The sequence below is a fragment of the Rhyacophila brunnea genome, unplaced genomic scaffold, assembly GCF_057557595.1.
Source record: "Rhyacophila brunnea isolate RB1 unplaced genomic scaffold, BYU_Rbru_1.0 scaffold_17, whole genome shotgun sequence".
NCBI classification, from domain to species: Eukaryota; Metazoa; Arthropoda; class Insecta; order Trichoptera; family Rhyacophilidae; genus Rhyacophila; species Rhyacophila brunnea.
In genome coordinates, this window is record NW_028232827.1 from 24,240,601 (window position 1) to 24,261,837 (window position 21,237).

The 21,237-nt window shown below is 31.9% G+C and overlaps 1 protein-coding gene across 1 annotated transcript in view; it reads right to left on the minus strand.

Annotated features, from left to right (window-relative positions):
- Positions 1 to 6,522, minus strand: part of LOC147073846 (protein phosphatase PTC7 homolog) — a 29,050-nt gene extending 22,528 nt beyond the window's left edge. The window contains exons 1-2 of the mRNA XM_085944340.1: positions 6,137 to 6,522; positions 3,859 to 4,038 (exon numbers count right to left, since the gene is read on the minus strand). Of these exons, the coding sequence (XP_085800466.1) occupies positions 3,859 to 4,038; positions 6,137 to 6,365 (409 nt within the window). The 5' untranslated portion in view covers positions 6,366 to 6,522. The remainder of the gene's footprint in view (positions 1 to 3,858; positions 4,039 to 6,136) is intronic.
- Positions 6,523 to 21,237: the final 14,715 nt, after the last annotated feature.

Below are 21,237 nucleotides of genomic sequence, written 5' to 3' on the forward strand. Positions count from 1 at the left end.
TCGTGCTACATCATGAACCGCACTAGTCAGTGAAGATTTTTTTCTATTTTCTGCAGGCCTACACATTTTTGACTCACGTCAAAATCGTGTGTTCTTTGTTTTAAGTGGTTTTCTCTGTGGATTTTCCATTAAATTATTATCTATGCCTAGTATTTACGTCTTTTATCTATGGTCTGCTGGTTGAGCTCTGTTCAAAATAGTATCAATGAATGCAATATCGCAAGTAATTTTAACAGACGCACGTGAATGAACAAACCATAGACTAAATTTGTCACTGTACCAGCATGTGACATGATCATAATGTAATTGCAGCATAAATCACTCTTCCTGGAACGAGACTATAGCATCTTGAAAAAATGCAGTTTTGAGTTAACAATAAAACTTATATCACTATTCGATCCTCTATCCAACGGAAAAAAATGTCCTATCTAAATTCAATTTTGTTCTCAATTCAGTCGTACTTCTAATAAAATTGAGAGTATGTACGGGAGTAAACTGTTTTAGAATACTTACTTTCTTACGTTCAGCTGTGCCTCGAAACTTATTACATACTTCAAAGTTGCTAGATCTACACAACTGTCAAGCATCGGTTGTATCTGTGTATTTTCTGAGCTATTTGTTTTTATTTTATCAAATCAACTCCATTTCTACCAAACGCTCTATTCATTGTTTTATCAGGACTTAGGAGGTTTTATGTTTGGACTAGATTATCACAAAACTATGACTATTGTACAATAATACACCTTTCATATGTCGAATTTCACAACATAAATACAATTATTCTATTGTGGAACAAGGGTTAGAGGGATTAGCTCAAAACAATGGGGTTGTTCACATGTTGTTATTGATATGTGTTTGGATCCAGCGCATGAACTCAACAGTTTAAAGCAAACAACCAATCCACCTAAAAATCTGTTTAGATAACCTGTGACCACAGTAACACTCAGTAACACAAAGATGCTCATTTCGGTTCTACATGTTTTGGTTTTCTTGCCAAGATATACGTTATAACAGAATAATTAATCAAAAAGTAAAGTAAATTATTAATTGCTTCTATGCATATGGGCGTCTACAGAGGGAAAGCTATATTATCAAAGGGGAAATGGTTGTTACCTATTGCATCCATGCTCTGGAACAACGACAGATGAAAAGAAACAATATTTGATTTCTGCCAGATGCAGGATTCGTACCGGATGATGATAGAGATGGGAACTCTAGCAGAACTATTCTACCGTGGCGATAAGAGTTCAAAAGAGTGACGGTATTTTAATGGTTTAAAGATTTAATTGTAATTTAAGGTGTCCAGTGTAGCATGAAAAAGTTAAACATCTGCCGTCTTCTCGGTCAACCAGAAATTAATTATCTTTGGTTAAAATAATCATCCGTATCAGGTCTTTCACTCCAAAAAATCGATGGACAGTAAAAGATGAAGGCTTTACTCAATATAACATGGAGATGAAGCCAACTATAAGCACATAATGCTGTAAAAATTGGTTATCCATTGTCATTGAATACTTTGGTAAAATAATTAACATTCGATAATGCAGTTAACAAAAGCAATTTTGACCTCGCTAACCCAGAAATGCTCAGTAGTATTTTGTAAACAATATTACTTGTCTCAAAGTTAAATAGTACTCTTATTCTGGCGAATGGCTTACTGTGTTAAAGCTTAAATTACTTCAGTAATAATGCGTTAACTTTAACAGTGATTACACATGAACCAAAATTCAGTATAGTTGTACGTAGATCTGGTAGATTTTGAACAAACTACATTCACACTACACAGACAATCATTGTGACAACAAAAATGCATTGTGTTGTCAACAGAATTGATCACACTGCGTCGTGTTTGTTGCTTATGATAAAATTCACAAGTTGTCGATTATCTTTCATATTTTATTCATCTATTAACAACCTTTAAAGATGTATGGAGAGTAATCGTATGATTGTTACGAAATATTGTTATATGAGTTCAGCATTGATTGAATTTGGGAGATTTTATATGAAATTTGTGTTGATGTTGCATTTATTCACTTTGTCCTAGCCGCCTAAATAAATATAAATGCAGTGTTAACGATTATTGATTTTAAGTATACCTTTGAGAGCTAGCATTGTTGCAACTCAAGTTTATCAATTTTTATGACGGTACTTAAAATTGGATGTTTTCCCGTTGTCATCTAACCACCGTTTCTAATTCCTTGTGATTCTAATCAACCGTAGAAAATTCCACTCCTAGCCCGTAACAAAAGTACAACAGTGAATGAATTACTCCATCTCTGGCAAATGTGTAAAATTAAATAGCGCTGACTTCGATGTTACGTAGAACACACTTCCACTCCAGGACGTTAAACTTTTGAAAGTGAGAACATCACTGATTTTTCTACATCGTGTGTGCTATGATGTACAATTTTATTCGACATAAAAACAAAGTAAAACCTAACACAACCAACTAAGTAGGTGTTTATTTTTAGATTACGGAAGGTTGTATTAGGTTTTGGATTGTTTTTAAATCCCACATCAAATTAAACAAGGCACGAAAACTGCAAATTAGAGTGCATTCAAATAAGAAAAATCCATGGTACCATTATAATTCAGAAGTACCCTATCTTATTTAGTTAATATGTAATACACGCTTCAGCACATTAATCTTTATGTAGATTCAAAAAGATTGCCATTGCAAAAATTTTGCCTGTTATTAATGAAGCTATGCCCCAGTTCCTCCCCTCACCCACAATGGCCGTGGAAAGTGCAAATTCAATCTGGCGAGTGTACTGTGTAAATATTTATTGAGAAATGATTCTACTACCGAACTCAGAATAATGACAGCTTATATTGTAGACAAGAGTGTTGAGACATCATGTCACACAGTTCACCAATAGCAAAATAATGACTGTTACTTCTCATTGCTATGCATATTTCCACAGTCAAACGGCGCAATGAATGACTCGGGGGTCTTATTTCATTTGAGTTCAAATTTAATCATCAAGCTGCAATACCACTGGTAGACAACCTGCCACAATTATTGCAACCCAAGGTCAAAATTAAATATTTTGAAAATTATTTATACTACTCAAATTTATATATTATACATAATATAGTATTTCATCGGCCTACTATGCAAACCTTCTATGTCTGCTTTATGTAAACGTTCAGGAGAGAGTTAAAACATATTATATATTACATTTCTTTTATAAATAAAAAAGTTTTAAATTTATGATACCTAGGTATATCAAAAAAGAGTGAGCTTTAAATATCGTAGAATTTTTTTTTTATTTAATGTATTAAATAATACATTTTAACTCTCTACTGAAAATTTACATAAAACAGACATAGAAGGTTTGCATAGTAAGGTGACAATATATAGCTATAGTTAATATAGATCTTTTCTGGAAAGTGAGTCAGTATCCATTTAGTCTTAAGTAAAAAGTTTCAGAAGATATTCTACCATATTCTAATATTTACATACTTATTTCAACATGGTTTTTAGTGACACATGGTAAAAAGCATACATCTATTATAGCATCTGCACACGTGCATGGATTTACTGGCACCAATAGTCATATAGTAATAGCCAACTGTCTCCTGACAAAGATTAATAGGTATCCAATATTTATGTCAACTAGGTAGATAGGTGCATCTTATACCCGATGGCGTCTTATAATCGAGGGTATATTATTATCCGAGATATTTCTACCCTGTATGGACTGCAAACTAAAAGAATATTAATAAATTGGCCGACATATTAAAAAATTGTAAATCTATTCTACTCCAGAATCCAAAGAGCATTATAAAAATAATTTTACATGGAATACCTACTCAAGATTATTTATTCATGGTAAAGTAGTCAGTATAGCTCACCTAGTATGGGTTTCTTGTGTTCAAGGAGTTCATAGTAGGACCTGGCGAGCAAGCCCGCCGGTTCGGAGGGTTTGAAGTGGCCCATCTCTACGAGGCGTTCGCAGGTTCTCATCAAAAAGGAGGAGAATTCACCGGGATCGATCCCGTATGCTCTCCATCCGCCAACTCCATCGGCGACACCTAACAAATAAATTATTAATACTCTTGCCAAGTACACTCACTTTTTTTACATTGGAAAAAGGGAGTTTAGCCAAACCTTGACTATCGGCTTTCATGAGCAACATATTGTATGATCAAGTAGGTTGTTTTTGATGCAGAATATAGTAAGTACTGTTAATATAATTTATTAAAATATATATTACGAATGTTTAAATAATAATGGTTCCACCATTCATTCATAATAAATTCAAGATTCAGGGTTTACAATAGTTCTGTACTCTAATAATTTATGGAATTAGCTGATTTGGGTGAATTGTGTTAAAACGCTGACGATTTTTGATAGATGGGGGCGTCAAGACTGGAAAGTTTGTTAAAAATGGATCTGTAATGAGAAATGACTTGCAATTAATTTAGTCATTAGCCTTGGTAATGTTTTTGCAGATTCATATATTTAGGCTGTCTATATAGAGTAGGTTTTCTTGAACAAAGCAAAAGGGTGATTATGCGTAAAATTACTACTTTTCAGGTGCCAAAAGAAAATTTGAGTTTTGGACTAAATTCTCATGGAACTTGGAAGTCACATTCGCGGACACAAATGTTAGCTAATACATGTTAGTGATATGACACATATTATGTATTAAAATAAAAATTTTTAAAATTTTCGATTTAGATATTACATTTATAAGTATAGAAATGTTTTAAGTCTTAAGATACAACACTATCTAATGGAAATACGTTCGAAAACCTAAACACAAGTAGTAGGGAACATAAATATTGTTTTAATCAAACATACGACTTTTATAAACGTCGTGTCGTATTCTTTTCCACAGTAGAGGATGTTTATGGATGTTCTGTCATATCACATCTAACAAAATACGACGTCTATAGACGTCGTGTCCGCGAATGTGATATAGTAAAATTTACTGATTCAGTGGTGTCGATTCGATTTATTCTTTTTCTCTTTTATGCATTACGATTAATTTGGCCGACTTAACTCATTTTTCAGACTTATATCCCCTTTCATTGAACACATGGGAACAATTCAATGTTCAACGGATACGAGGTGATTACTCACACCACATTGACATTGCCCAAAAATTTATTGGACTTTGTAACATGAGGTAATGTGTGGTACTAAATCGCTATATAGTTCATACAGACAATCAAATTCAAGGTACACTTATTTCAAAGAAGCCAACGGTACACTGATCTGTCAATTTGCACAAAAACAACTACATTGAAGGTAAACTGTCGAAATTTGTGCATATGAAATGGATTGTTTATTGCCAGATTTAGACCACCTTGCTCCTGGAAATTAAAAAGAAGGATGTAGCCAAGTTCAAGTATCCCTACACCATAAACGAATCAATAGGAAGATTGACAAGTGTTGCAGTTTGTCTTTAGAAGTGTCATTTGAATTAGATAGTGTACTTGTTGGTACCGTAGACAATAATAATAAATACCATTTTCTGTTGGCGCATAGGCTTTTCGATCCAGTAATTATTAATTTAAAAGTTTCATACATTTTGATGCATCATTATCACAAACTAAGATTATATTAGGTAATATTAGGTTGGGGTAGGTTAGGTTAGGTTTGGTTTGGTCTAAAAAGAAAGTTATAAAATCTCATGACGGCGGCACATTTACCAATAATTATTATTACATGCACTAAAGATGGAAGTAGTGCTAGGTTGTAACTTTTGGAAATTTGGGTACCTTGGTAAAATAACAAAACTACAAAATTGATATCTACCAATCTACTAAAATCTGTCAAATTATACAGAACTTACATAAGTAGGTACTAAACTATCAAATTTAAGTTTAATTTTTCGTTCGGAATTATTATATTAAACTAAACAGTAATTTGGGTGTCAAATAGACGGTGTTTACGATTCTTTGACAAGATTTTCTCGTGTTAGGTTAGATCGCGTTGGTCTTCACAAAACATGACGGAAAAAATTGTCATTAAACAAAATCATTTTTTGTTTATATGGTTTATTATGGTTTTAACCTTATGTGGTGAAAGACGAAATAAGCAAATGAGTAAAGACTGACGAAAGGCTGTTTTTATTAGTTTAATTTAAATACGACTAAAAGTAGGTAATAAAATCAAGAATACCAATGACATCAGCATTGTTGTACTTGGATGTAAACCAAGCATCGTCCCCGAATTGTCCTTTTTGTTTTCTTCCACGGTTGAAGTCTTTCGGAAAACCACACACCACTGACACTAGATGAGGCTCACGTTTACTTCTAACACTGAGATCCGCGACACTGGAGTAACTCAACAGTCCATTTCTCAATGCGCGTGAGAGAAATCTCCCAGTCCAGCAAATGGACTGCATCATTTTGCGTGTTTAACTTTCCAACTGAATGCAACCCATTTTGGAATAATTAAAATTTAACATTAATTAATCGAGAATGGAAATAAATTCGCAGAAGGCCGATTATAACTTTAATGACCCCAAAACATCGAAACACTCGTGATTATCAGCTGCTGCGAATGAGCCTGAATAACCATTGCCAACTGAAAGATTCTGATTCTAAACGTCAGTTACGTAACTTAAGCATGATACAGAAAACCAGCGTTACCAGATGTTTAGGCAAACGTTTCCACATTGTATTTATACAATAACATGAAAATATGCTTTAAATTAAATAATCACTTCTAAATTAACTCTTCAATCGTAGCTTGTAGTACAATTAGAATTTTTTTTATTCTGGCAATTTTGTAAATTATGTATTAGTTTGGTAGCACTGGTTTGATAGCTGGTGATATCGTAGTTAGGGATGACGTGATGGTGGTACTCGTATGGACATTATTATCAATATTCGATACTGGTGGATTAAGGATCGATACTTCAATAGGCCGAATTATGTACCAAAATGCATTATTATAAAAAATATAAACACATCAATTGGTAAACAATTTATTAACTAACTTAAAACATGACATCTACATTAAATGCACGAGACCATTAAAAACTAAATTATTTGCTCAATGTTGTATATTATTATAATTGCCACGTAACACATAATAGCCGTTCATTGGTCACTATTGTTGGATATATAATTATTTTAATCCAAATCATTCAGTTTATTATTGCTGTGCCTCATTTCTATTATTCCAACAGTACGATTTTGTGTATTTATTTGTTAGTGCCTACCCACTAGTAATATTGTAGGTTGGTAGGTATTTAAAAAATATTTTTCCATTACTTCCGAATTCTGATATATTGTAGATTTTATTTCCGCTTCAAATTCATCTGCATCCTGAAATACGTAAACACCAACACAGAAACAGGGAATAATAAATTAGTTTGTGCGAACTTACTACCAACGGTATATGTCGATATTAAATAATAATAGGTAACATAATATGATAATCCCAATTAGTAGTACTTAGAAGAGTTAGGTAAATATGCTTATTAAAAAAAGAGTAAGTAGTAGTTACAGAGTACTTAGTGATGTAAAAAGAGTAGTAGTCACCGTCCAATCTCTTTGAGTGGCATAAGTCCATGGGCATCATAAGTAAGTCAAAAACATGCCAAAACACCTATATAATTTCTTGCTGTAGGTCAAAATTGAGTTTTTATTGTATTTTCAAACCATGATCCTGGACACTCCTTAAACGTTGTAGATAATCTATTTATATAATTTTGAAGCCTTATTATCCTTTATAGTTATTTTAAACATTTGATGCTGATAACTGTGCAGTGGTGTTAAGATTTTTTACATTTATTAATTTTTAAACGCATTTATAAAACCATTAGTATAATTTATTACGAGAAAATTTTTGTAAAATATTCACGATAAAAAATTATATTGATAATCTCTGTGATCCCAAATTTGACAAGAATTAGGCATTTTATTATTCAAAAAATCGGCAAAATTAACACATTTGAAGATGATTCTAAAGATACTTATTATAAGCTATGTCTTTGACCATTCGAGTGTGATAAACATCTTATGAATAATGATTGCTTTATAATAATTATTTACCTAAGAATAAGGTAGTGTTTTTTTGAAATACGCCATTTCTTTTGTCATTCCCCAGTGGTTAAGATACAACATACGGCCGTAGCCATAAATTGACAAACTATAATTGAAGTAGGGAGTAAAATGATATTGACGCGCGTGTTTGAACATGTACCGTTAAAAAATAAAATAAAAAATAAAATCGGTTAGGTACATGTTCAAACACGCGCGTTAACATAATTTTACTCCCTACTTTAATTATAGTTTGTCAATTTATGGCTACGGCCGTATATTGTAGCTTAACTACTGGGGAATGCCAAAAGAAATGGCGTATTTCAAAAAAACACTACCTTATTCTTAGATCAATAATTATTATAAAGCAATCATTATTCATAAGATGTTTATCACACTTGAATGGTCAAAGACATAGCTTATAATAAGTATCTTTAGAATCATCTTCGAATGTGTTAATCTTGCCGAGTTTTTGAATAATAAAATGCCTAATTCTTGTCAAATTTGGGATCACAGAGATTATCAATATAATTTTTTATCGTGAATATTTTACAAAAATTATCTCGTAATAAATTATACTAATGGTTTTATAAATGCGTTTAAAAATTAATAAATGTAAAAAATCTTAACACCACTGCACAGTTATGTACCGAAATATGACTAGATTCTAAAACATTAGAGCGAGAGGTTTAAAAGAATACTATTTTATGTAACAAATATACTTTATGCAGTCATCGAATGGTTAAAATAACTATAAAGGATAATAAGGCTTCAAAATTATATAAATCGATTATCTACAACGTCCAAGGAGTGTCCAGGATCATGGTTTGAAAATACAATAAAAACTCAATTTTGACCTTCGACGAGCATGTCCCCCCTTAAGTATATAGATAGCACTACCGACCGTTTTATGCTTATTGGGTGACGTGCCATTGTTTAATATTGGGAAAGAACAGCATTATATTTATTTAGATAAAATGGAAATGTAAACACGTATTATTGTGCATGTTGCAAGACTGCATGAATGGATCAAAAAAGTTTAGCCTGAAATTTCACGCGAGAGTTGCAATATGCATGGCGTATGCGAATGTGCAGTAGAACGATAGTGACGAACCTGCCGGAAAAAAATAGGAACTATACAGCGCAAAGCATTTTGACGTTTACCGATATTTAGAACCTCTCAATAATAGCGTCATACAATGACAACAACGCGTCTTGCTTACGCTTGAAGAATGAGATTGGCGAGACAGTTAGCACCTTTGGATGTGTAGGGGTCGTCGATGTGAGGGCCAATGGAGTTGTGACGAGGAGAGATGAGAAGTCGTTGTCGTGATTATGAAGGGTGTGAGTTTATTTAAATTGCATAAGTACAGGTGTACAATTGTTACAATAATGTGAATCACAGCACAGAGCGATGTGCTTCGGTCGAAAACTTACAATCGAATAATTGAAGCGTCTAGTTTCAAAAGCCCCTAAAACGACTTTTGACAGTTCTGAGAAAAATGAGAAAAAGTCATATCTATTGAATGCGAGAACTTTATGTATTTATTATTTGATTTATACACTATAAAGAGTATAATATTTAGTATACCTTACTCACTTTTTGCATATTTTACTGAGAAAATATATTAAAAATCAAATGATTTTCATTTTAAGGGACTTTGAAACTCAACTACCGTTTTAGGGGCTTTTGAAATTAACATGTATGATTTTAGGGGGTAATGCATGGAGGGGCGTATGAGGAAATTGCAAAAGGCGTTCTGTGGTTATATTATAATATATGGTTGTGGTTTTGTACAAATTAAAAAAATATTTATTCGAAGTAGGTAACTAAAATTAACAATATAAATTATGTTAACGATATAGAAATTACTTTTGTATACATACATATTATATAATTAAAAATATTACAAATGATAATGAAATAGAACAGTAGTCTATACTTATATATAAAAATGAATGTTTGTTTGTCCCGCATGCGTTCCTATACCATTCATCCGATTGCGATGAAACTTTGGTGAGTTATTATGTGCACACCCGCGAAGGTTTTTGAATTGGAAAAACTATATTTTTTTTCTTCTTCTTCATTATATCTTATTTTATTCGTATGATTCCTATACCATTCATCCGATTGCGATGAAACTTTTGTCAGTTGTTATGCGCACACCCGCAAAGGTTTCTAAATTAGAAAAATCATCATCGTCTTCTTCTTCTTCATCATTCTATCTTCTTTTATTCGTATGGTTCCTATACCATTCATCCGATTGCAGTGAAACTTTCGTCAGTTGTTGTGCGCACACCCGTGAAGGTTTCTGAATTAGTAAAAACATCTTCTTCTTCTACTCTATCTTCTTTTATTCATATGGTTCTTATACCATTCATCCGATAGCGATGAAACTTTCGTCAGTTGCTGTGCGCACACCCGCGAAGGTTTCTGAATTAGTACAACCATCTTCTTCTTCTACTCTATCTTCTTCTATTTTTATGCGTTCCTATACCATTCATCCGATTGCAGTGAAACTTTCTTCAGTTGTTGTGCGCACACCCGTGATGGCTTCTGAATTATTACAACCATCTCATACTTCTTCTATTCTATCTTCTTGTATGCGTGTGCGTTCCTATACCATTCATCCGATTGCGATGAAACTTTCGTCAGTTGCTGTGCGCACACCCTCGAAGGTTTCCGAATTAGTACAACTATCTTCTTGTTCTTCTTCTTCTTTTAATCTATCTTCTTCTATTTGTATGCGTTCCTATACCATTCATCCGATTTCAGTGAAATTTTAGTGACTTGCTGTGCGGACGCCCGCAAAGGTTTCTGAATTAGTACAACCATCATTCAGAAACCTTAGCGGGTGTGAGAACAGCAACTGACAAAAGTTTCATCTCAATCAGATGAATGGTATAGCAGTGCATACTAATAGAAGAAGATAAAATATAAGAAGAAGATGGTTGTACTAATTCATAAACCTTCGCGGGTGTGAGCACAGCAACTGACGAAAGTTTCATCGCAATCGGATGAATGGTATAGCAATGCATACGAATAGAAGAAGATAGAATAAAAGAAGAAGAAGAAGATAGTTGTACTAGTTTAAAAATCTTTGCGGGTGTGCGCACAACAATTGACGAAAGTTTCATTGCAATCGGATGAATGGTATAGGAACCATACGAATAAAAGAAAATAGAATGAAGAAGAAGAAGATGATTTTTCTAATTCAGAAACCTTGGCAGATGTGCGCACAATAATTATTCACCAAAGATTTATCGTAATCGGATGAATGGTATAGGTATAGTGTGCATATAATTATTATATTCTAGTTAGTGGCTGTCCCTACTTTATATTTTGTTATTATGCATTTTTAAATATTTATATAGAAAATAATAAGTTGGTAAAACCGCTCTTGATATTTAATAAAATATGTGAAAAAAGTATTTAGTCAATAGGTACATATTTAACGTTTTCAATGGTAAACTGTAGTTATTTTAAATCAAGTAATTTTATAATCAACAATAGGGACAGTATGATGAGACACCGCTGTATTATTGGCCAAATAACAGGCAGAAATTGTCAATATTCACTTGCCGTTTTTGGCGTTCGATATTGACTTCCGATATTTATTTTCTTTCTAAACGTTTCCTTGACTCATTGGGCTTACGTTTCGACACATTAATCAGTTCAACATTCATTATAAATATCGAAAAATACTATTAACCTACAGAGCGATCAACACGAAGTCACTTTAATTTTGTTCAGGCAGACATATTGAAATCCGTGTCACATGACCATCAGAGCAGCCGCTGATTGGCTTATTCATTTTAGGGGGATTTGAAATTCACACGAAAACTGTTTTAGGGGGTTTCGAAATTAAGCATAATTTTTGATAATAAATATTGAGGGTTTTAGGCCTTTTTTGAAACTATAACTTTGTCCAACATATAGTGGACAAAAACATATCTCTAAATATATATCTAACTCAAAACTTTATGAAAACCGTTTTAGAGGCTTTTGAAACTAGGCGCTTCTTCTCTTTTTATCAATCATGACATACTGATTATTATTTTATCAACTTATAATTATGTAATAATTAGGCTATGAACTAACTAAGTGAGAACAGATATACTTACAAAGATTATTGTCGCGGTCATTGATCTACAAAGTTAGCTATAATTTGATACCTACATGGAAATGCCTATTAATTCGATTTGTAATATGTAATATCGCCATAGATGTAAACAGTACATAATATCGCGATAGTTAAATTTACACACTATTAGTGCCAGTAAATCCATGCACATGACGTATAGACGCTATTAGTGCGAGTACCAAGGCCGTGTATTCGTTTATAATTCAGAAAATGTGGATAACTGATTTAAAAAAAATATATTTAACAAAATGTCAGGTTAGGGAAAAGTGACTTGATCACTACATATGGGAGATTTGATTAGGGGGATTCCCAAAGAGATTGGACTCCTCCCTTCAATCTCTTTAGGGATTCCACATAATAAATAATACCTCTAATTATAATATTTTATTGACCTTAAACTCTACATAATAATTTATGCTTTTAATAATTAAATCAAGGCATATCATTCAACACTAAAATTGCGAAGAGACTTCGGAAAAACGAATTCGCTTGCTCATAGACTTAAAAATTGGTTTAAGTAGATTCTTTACAATCTGATATCTCGCTACATCACCTATGTCTTTGACTGCAACCATTTAAATGTCTTGTGGTCACGTTTTCTGGCAAATTTCACTTTAAATCTCTTTGCTGTCTGTTGCCGAATCTGCCTAACGTAACGATGTAGCTTCTTTTGTGTGAAATAAAGTTGACAATTAATTCATTTAGTCGACAATTAGTCATAATCACCGTCTGATTCGCACTCTGTTGAAAAATCAGCTTCGAGGACTCATCACTTAGGTTGTAAAGAGAATCAGGCGATGGAGGAACAGGAACATCATCGTCCGATGAACTCGAAGAATTTTGAATTTGTTTCAAATTTTTCTTAGTTTTTAAACTTATTTTTGCTTTTCTGATTTCCATTTTATTTTCTTGTCCCCTGGCCATATATTCTGCCCCAATAGCCTATAGAAACTAACTATGGGAGATGTGATCCCTAGGGATCTAGTGTCCCATAGTAAACGTGATCAAGTGTCCCCAATACTAGTAAAATCAAAATTGTTTATTTAAAACGGTAACTACAAACAAAATTAAAACAACTACTATATGACAACATCTTCTTGGCTACGTGTTAAAACTGTTAACTAACATGCTCCTCCCATTTTTAACCACACTGCCATTATAAACTAACAAGCTCCTCCCATTTAGTCGACAACAGCGCCCTTCTTCACGTAGCCAAAAAGATGTTGTCGTATAATACTAACAGCAAATAAATCTTGAATATATACATATAGACTGAATAAATACAGTAATCACTCACCGTTATGTAAAAAGCAGATAATATTGAAGTCCAATGATTTAGAAAAAAACTTGTCAAAAGCAGTTCGGTAAGATGTGTTCTGTACTCAATTGATTTCGAGCTCTGAATATACTTTACGTCTATGGTATATGGCGGGCAGCCAGTGTTAACTATATTGAAAGAATTTTTTTACACAATTACGAGTTCTTGGTGGGTGAACATGTCTCCCAGGGGATCATGTCTCCCTCCCTTCTCCTAATGATTGAAAATTAAATTTTAATAATTTAAAATGCGATGCTTATTTTTATACAAGCATCATATTATGAATACATACAATGACCCATACTGGTGAAACACCACCGTTATTAGCTTTGATATTATACAAGTAGTAAACATTATACGTGGCATCACTTAAAATTGCAGGTAAAAAAATGAAAAACCAGTTGCATATTTTTTTAAAAATCTCCTATTATAGTGCATTTCAAGTAATAAATAAGATTTTAGCCAAACTTATTATTTTTATATTCACTAGCAGAGCCAGCTGTCTCGCTATGTCTTGTATTTTTATTCTATACAATGTGACAGCTGATAAATACATAATTATCATGAGTCGGAGTCGATCCACTGTTGGATGAAAGTCTCTCCTAGCTTCCTCCATAATTTTCTGTCCACAGCTCATAGATGAGAAAAATAAAACACAGTTATAATGGTGTCAAGAAATAATCTTTATTATTTATACATTTTTATTTACATCAGCAGTGGAAGTAAATATTAGACAGAATAATATTTGTAAACGTGTTTAAACACTATTGTAACATTAGCTATTATACATTACTGAGATATCAAAGAATTACAAATTGATGAAAGTACATACATCGAAATACATTATTACCATATGCTAGTGAAATAATACAATTTATAGATATATATTACTTAAAATATTATTAATTGAACTCGTATTTATTTACCTCGAAAGACTTGATTGTGATATTTAAAAAAAATCATTCTACCAGTTTTGAGTTGATGATGACAGAGTTGCTCAGGATTACAATAATAAATAAATTTTCTCATCTGCATCGATAAAAATAGTATTTATTGAATGTGAGTTTTCTATTTTAGTAATATAGTGACATCACTGCAGAATTTATACAAAAGCTAATATGTTTAATACACTGGGTATTTAAGTGCAGAAGATTGCAGGGGTAAGAAATTATTGATGCTAAAAAAGTAGTCATGGCTGTCATACAAGTAAACTCAAAGTTTTTGGCGAGCATATGGGGAAGCACCAATGAAACGATGCGTTTATGAGTATGATGGAAAAACCGCCATTTTGATATTGATTACACAAGAAAACAAAAATGAAAATAAATTTCTGTTTTTAAATAGGCAACATTTCTCATTCATAATAATAATAATAAAATATGTCAATGCAGCCGTCTCATCTTTTCACCTTCCTCTCACTTTTGTGCATTAATTCGCAGTAATTCGAAAAAGTTGTTTACTGAGACCCAGAGTTTGGTTCAATATTTCAACAAAATGCAGTTTCTTACTGTTTAATGCATACAAGCCTTCGTCAGCTAAATATGAAAATAATTTGATTTACTCGGAAATAAATTGGAAACTATTTATCCCGAATGTGATATTATCAGCTATATCTGATACAAGATTTACTACAATCTTTTATGAATTCGAAACAAAACGATGTAGGAAGGTACAACGATGAACTATTTATACATATATATTATTATCACCATCATTTCACATGTGAAAGTATAACGACTCTGTCGGGTAGGCCACGTCTCAACTATGGAAAACACCTAAATACCCAATAATTTAAAGACTGTAAAGTTGACATGGAGCAAGTTTGCAACAGGACAGAAATGAGATCAACAGTTGGCTGCAGTAAGGGGCCGTCCATATATGACTTCAGGCTCGAAGAGTCTAAGGGAAGGAAGTAGGATTCTGATATAATGTGACATCACAAAACCAACAAAATATTAACTCACCAATTTTTTGATAAATTAAATATTTCTTGAGGACATTGTACTGGAATTAAACATTTCCGATGATTTTGATTTTTAACAAATAGGATGAATATTTTATAAAAAAATGTTGTGATGAAGTGTGACGATGGGGGGAGGGGGTGTTGTACCAAAAACCATGTTATATAGGTATGTCATTTGTGGACGATCCCTTAACAATAGTATAAAATTATGATAGAATGTAATATTACAAGAATAATTTCCACCGCTTTTATAAGTAAAAATGTATAATCGAAAAAGACATGGTTATGAGACAAATTTAAAGAGAAATATTATGAATACTTATAATTTAAACTAAGGGTATTACCTACTATACATATTAGCAATAATATGAAAGATACATTGAGTTATAAATTTCATAGTGTTTCCTTATTCTCTACATTAGAATTAAACGCTGCACATGTTAACAAAATTAAACTGTTCATACTGGTTTCTAGAAACCAAACAAAATTACCATAATACTTACATCTAAAGTGATGAGTGACAACAAGACAACACTAACTATCACGAAGGGTGTGGAAATCTTTAATTGTTCATAATACATGCACCGGAGTTATGTTGGTCAGCTACAAGTATAACGTGGGTTGCTGCCAAAAGTTGGCAAGTCGATAATTTAGAGTTAACAACAGATTATGTGTCTATAAATATGTATGCTAGAAAAAAAATTCAAGCTGATCCGATATATAGAACATGTACATAAAGCACAACGAAATTAGCATTATGCCTGATTTTAGATGACATTGCAAACTTGCAAATTGCAATTACTCCATAACATGATTTCGAGACTTACTAACTTTTGGCAGTAACCTATGATATATTATAGCATAATGACCAATAAACTGTCACAACTTATAAAAGATTATCAATTATTTAACATGATTATGTCGTCCAGCAAGATAGAGCTGCAATTATTGAGGTACTGAATTGAACAGATGCAAATACATCGGTGATCTAGAGGCCGTCCATAGACTGAAACCGCATGTGGTTTTGAAACAAGTGCCATATTAAACTTATGATTTCTATGATTCAACATAAATAGTGTACATTAAGCTTTGTCAGTCATACTAATTGTTTTCATTGAACTAATAACACAATTTGTAGATGGTGCTGGTTAGTTTTTAAAATTCAATTAAACCATATATAGACGGATACGGTAAGACTCTAAGTGAAAATATATTTACATGAACAGAATCATAAGTTTAATATGGCAGCGCACGTTTCAAAATCATATGTGGTTCAGTCTATGGATTGTCTCCGAGTTGAGTAATATTGTGACATCACCGGGAACCGAGTCTCATATTCAAAAATGACCATTTATTACTATTCCACAATATATACTGGTATTTGTTTATGTTTCAAGCTGGAACATTCAAATTATGGAAGGTTGCTATGGAAATAATAATGACATTTTAAACAGCATATCTACGAGATATTTTCCAATGTTGGGAAGAAAATGGTTATATCTTTTCATACAGGGCAGTTACATGTTTGAATACTGTTTCACAGATAAATCGGTATGTGGTGATGTGACAATTATTACTTCCAACACATTTTTAAATTAGATGTCTTTTTTGTACTTGTTTAATCGTTAGCACCTCAAATAGTCATTTCCATTTAAAATATTGTTATCCATTAGTCAGGAAATAGGATACGGTTATCGTTTGAGCATCAAAGTTAAGTAGCATTGAAGATGACTGAGAACCTTGGCAAGACGCACCAGAGACATATGGTGAAATGGGGGCTTTTTGATGTCCAAGCCTGCAAATGCAATGAAATTCGAAGGATGGAAAACCTATTTTCATGTAAGGCATGCCTACTTTAATGCAATTTCAATAAGATCCTATAACCTGAGCAGAATAGTTTTGCCTTTGTTTACTTATGGAGCGACATCTTGTAGCCATTGAAGACCCGACATGACGAAAAAGTGACTGGATGGGTGTCCACTCAAACTACAGTGATGCCATTCGTTTGCGGTGAGGTCAGCGGGCTCTACCAGTGCTCGGCTGAGGCGTAAATGGTGATTTCAAAATATAGGGCCTATGTTTCCATGCAAAGTTTTTTTTAATAGATAATAATAATTGGGGAGGCAGGCGGAAGAATGACTAAACCCATGTTAAGTAATTCATCAGTCTGTGGCATATTTACTATAGACGTACTGCAGTATCAGAAATGATCAATAATTTAGACAGGAAACTAGAGACAGTGAGAGGGGCACCAAGATGAGATATGGTAATACAACAGGTGTGTTTTAAATAGTCAGCAATAACAACCATAGATAATAAAAACATTAGCCCCGTCTATTTCCTGCACAGGAAGAAGTCGCATTTGAACATAATATTGCTTAAACCGCTCCACTCTTCTGCGTGCATAAATATTAAGATGTCTCACAAGTTGTTATTCCATCCGAATAACAATCGCACAACAAATAGATACTAGAAGAATATCTTGAGCATTAAATATTTAATAACACGATTTTTAAGGAGTCATTTTTCCGCCTGTGTCCTTAATTAATAATATTATAAGCCCTATCAAGCTGGTTAACATTTTGACAGTTTGGTTTCATCACACAATCAAATATCATATGTTATCAAGTTATTATACTTGTGGAGAATTCAAATTTAATAATGGATACAATGTGTATGACTAACAATCTGAATATTTAATTTTATTATTGATGGCAAGAAACAAATGTTGCAATATTTTTATCTACAATAATAATTGCATTAGCGTCTACAAAATTATTTACACAACACTAAAAGGTGACAAAAGAAACGGTGATTTAATTGGTATTACTAATAATTAATAATGTCTTTTCAACATTTAAGAAGAAAATTCCATTAAAAAAAGGGTTTACACAGTAAGATTAAAATAGATAAAAAGTATTTATTTATTCTAAAAAGCATAGGAATTACTTTTCATAATTTATCACCGAAACGCTAAGAATATTAATTATTACGTTAATTAAAACAGATGATTATTTATTAATATCAATTTTAGAAAGATTATAAAATTGGTTATGTTACGTGCAGTTTACATTTAATGAATCTCAAGATTAAATTTTTTATTAAGTATAAAAAATGTAAACCATTAAAAGTTAAGATGACCCTTATCATTTTTGGCACAGATGAACATCAAATTAAAAATAATCCGATATATATATTAGGTAGTTAATTCAAATTTTTTGACGTCTGAGAATACAATTCACGGCAAGCGTTCATCTAAAATATGTTTGCGAGATAATTTTAATACCATTTACTGTGCAGTAGTTTGAAGTTCATTGAAATTACGCACTATATACAATTTTACGTCTGATAGGTTGTTACACGCACACTGCTTTTTTTAAATTCCTAACCTTATTTTTAGAGACAGCTTATACAGTTACGTTTTTTTTAAATTTCGACTTCAAATAAAATAATGATGTGTGATTGTCATTTAGTACATTAACATCTGAATCTACGGATAATTTTAGTCATTACAATAACTCTCACACATTATATTGTAATAGTATGTTCATATTATGAAATACTGGAAACCTAAGTGCATCTATTCAATCAAGGGTTCGTAACCTATAGAAGATACCGGGATGCTTCGGGAGAAACTAAGCTTTGACTATTTGTTCACCCTCTTTCACTTCATAGTATAAAATTCAATTCATCCCTCCAAGGAATAGTTTTACAGTAACAATATTATCATATTTCACAATGTCATCATAGTCTTTTATGATCTGATTGACAAACTATATAAATTCATCTGTCAACTGTGTTTATCTATTATGGGAGATGACACATTATAAAGAAAGCTTATTCTACTGATGAAAACAGCTGGAGCAATATTCAACACATTAAAAATCATTTGGGACATCACATCTAAAGTAAAGACGCAAAATAGTATTTGAGTCGGCAATGCTAACATAGCCTGGCTCATTCTCAACCTAATCGAATTCCACCTCCCTAAAAGCAGCTAAACCCAATCTACGTAGTTTATGTGCTAAAAAATTAATTATTTCATTAAACCAGCGAGATTTCCTGAATACTCTTCTCAGAATGAGTTGATAGGGATGCTGTGGCTTATGAAAAATTTTGTAGATTGACGAGCGACTACTATTTTTAAGGTCATTACGTTCCATTTTTGGAGTGGCAATAGCAAAGGAAAATACGAGAGACCCCATTCAATCCGTCCATGAAGCCCAATTCTAGTTTAATACCTATGCACATGAATACATAAAATTAATAAATAATAGTGTATAGCACTTTTTAAGTGAAGCTATTAGTTTCAAAGTTGGTAACCTCCATTTTTACTTTTTTGGATATTTTGCTTGATTCTGATGCTGTAGGTATTTTTTCGTCATATGTATATCAAATCAAACTCCATTTGTTAGTTAAATAGAATTAAACTAGGGGTTGATTGCAATGTCGTTTATATTCATTATCCAGCATTTTTTAATACTTTTCGACTAACTAATAACATGATTTTTTATTCATTTTAATGACGTTAGTGGCATTTTATTTTGCTATATACCTATTGTAATTGTTTACTAATATGTTTGCAAAAAGAAAATATTCTATTTGCAGTCCTAAGTGTGCTTGACGGTTTTTTGATATGTCAACTCAAAATGGTGGAATATGGTTGTTACATGGGGAGATTAGGTTAGGTATTAAATATCATGTTAACCGTAAACATAACTGGTAGAATAGGCTTCAAGGAATGGTTAGAAATGTCAAAATCAATGATGCGTATTGATGTTTTTAACAATCTGGAAGATTGACAGTGTGAATTATTTCTTTCTGCTGTGGGATCGGGAAAAGATTATGAACCCTTGTATTAAAAAACACAACTATTTGGTTTTATAGTTAAGAATCGTTTACGATTGTGTGATAGTAATGATTATTTGAAATGAAGATTCTTATCATAAAAGATTCTAATAAATGAGGAAATTACTATTAACGCTAGAAAGTATTTAAGTAACTTTATTTTTATCGATAGGGTATTTAAATATTTTTATTATTACAGATAGAGGACTTTTATAATTAAATTTTATAATATCCGTTTTTAATCATTAAGTTGTAGTTATTCTTAACATTAAGAGAGATATGAAAACTATGTTGTATTTTAATATAGAAAAGGCAGTTGATATATCAAATACATAGTAAACATCCTATAAATAGAAATGTAAAGATATTAATAATTTAAAAGTTATCTTTTTGTAGAAGCAAAGAGTTGGTGTATTAATTATATATATATTTTGAGGTTCGCTAATATTTTAACATTAACATCGATTAGTAATACAATCTCATGCACAATAATAATACATTATATCCCTTATCGTGTGGCGATAAAAGGCGACATTTGGAGAATAGTGATCAAAAAAAATAGTACATTACGAAATGACTAATATTAATTATTAAGTGTTTTTAAAAACATGAATAAAAAATATAATCTGTGAAGGTAGAAAAGTGTTGTGACTAATTTTTTTTTTAGATAAGTTGATCAATATTACAAGTATAATAATATTCATATTTTAATTTATAATATAATATAATTAATCGTCTATTTTAATGAATACTCAATTCCCATAATACGGAATCTTTAGTTTTTTTTTTTAATATTATCTACTAGAATAATCTGTTCACTATTAAGATGATGCTACTTTTGAAACGTTTTACGTAATATTATGAAATCTCTACTAAGAAAATTGAATCAGTAATAATTAAAACCGATCAAATTAAATCATCTTAAATTTTGTACACATTTTTAATAGCCTTTTACA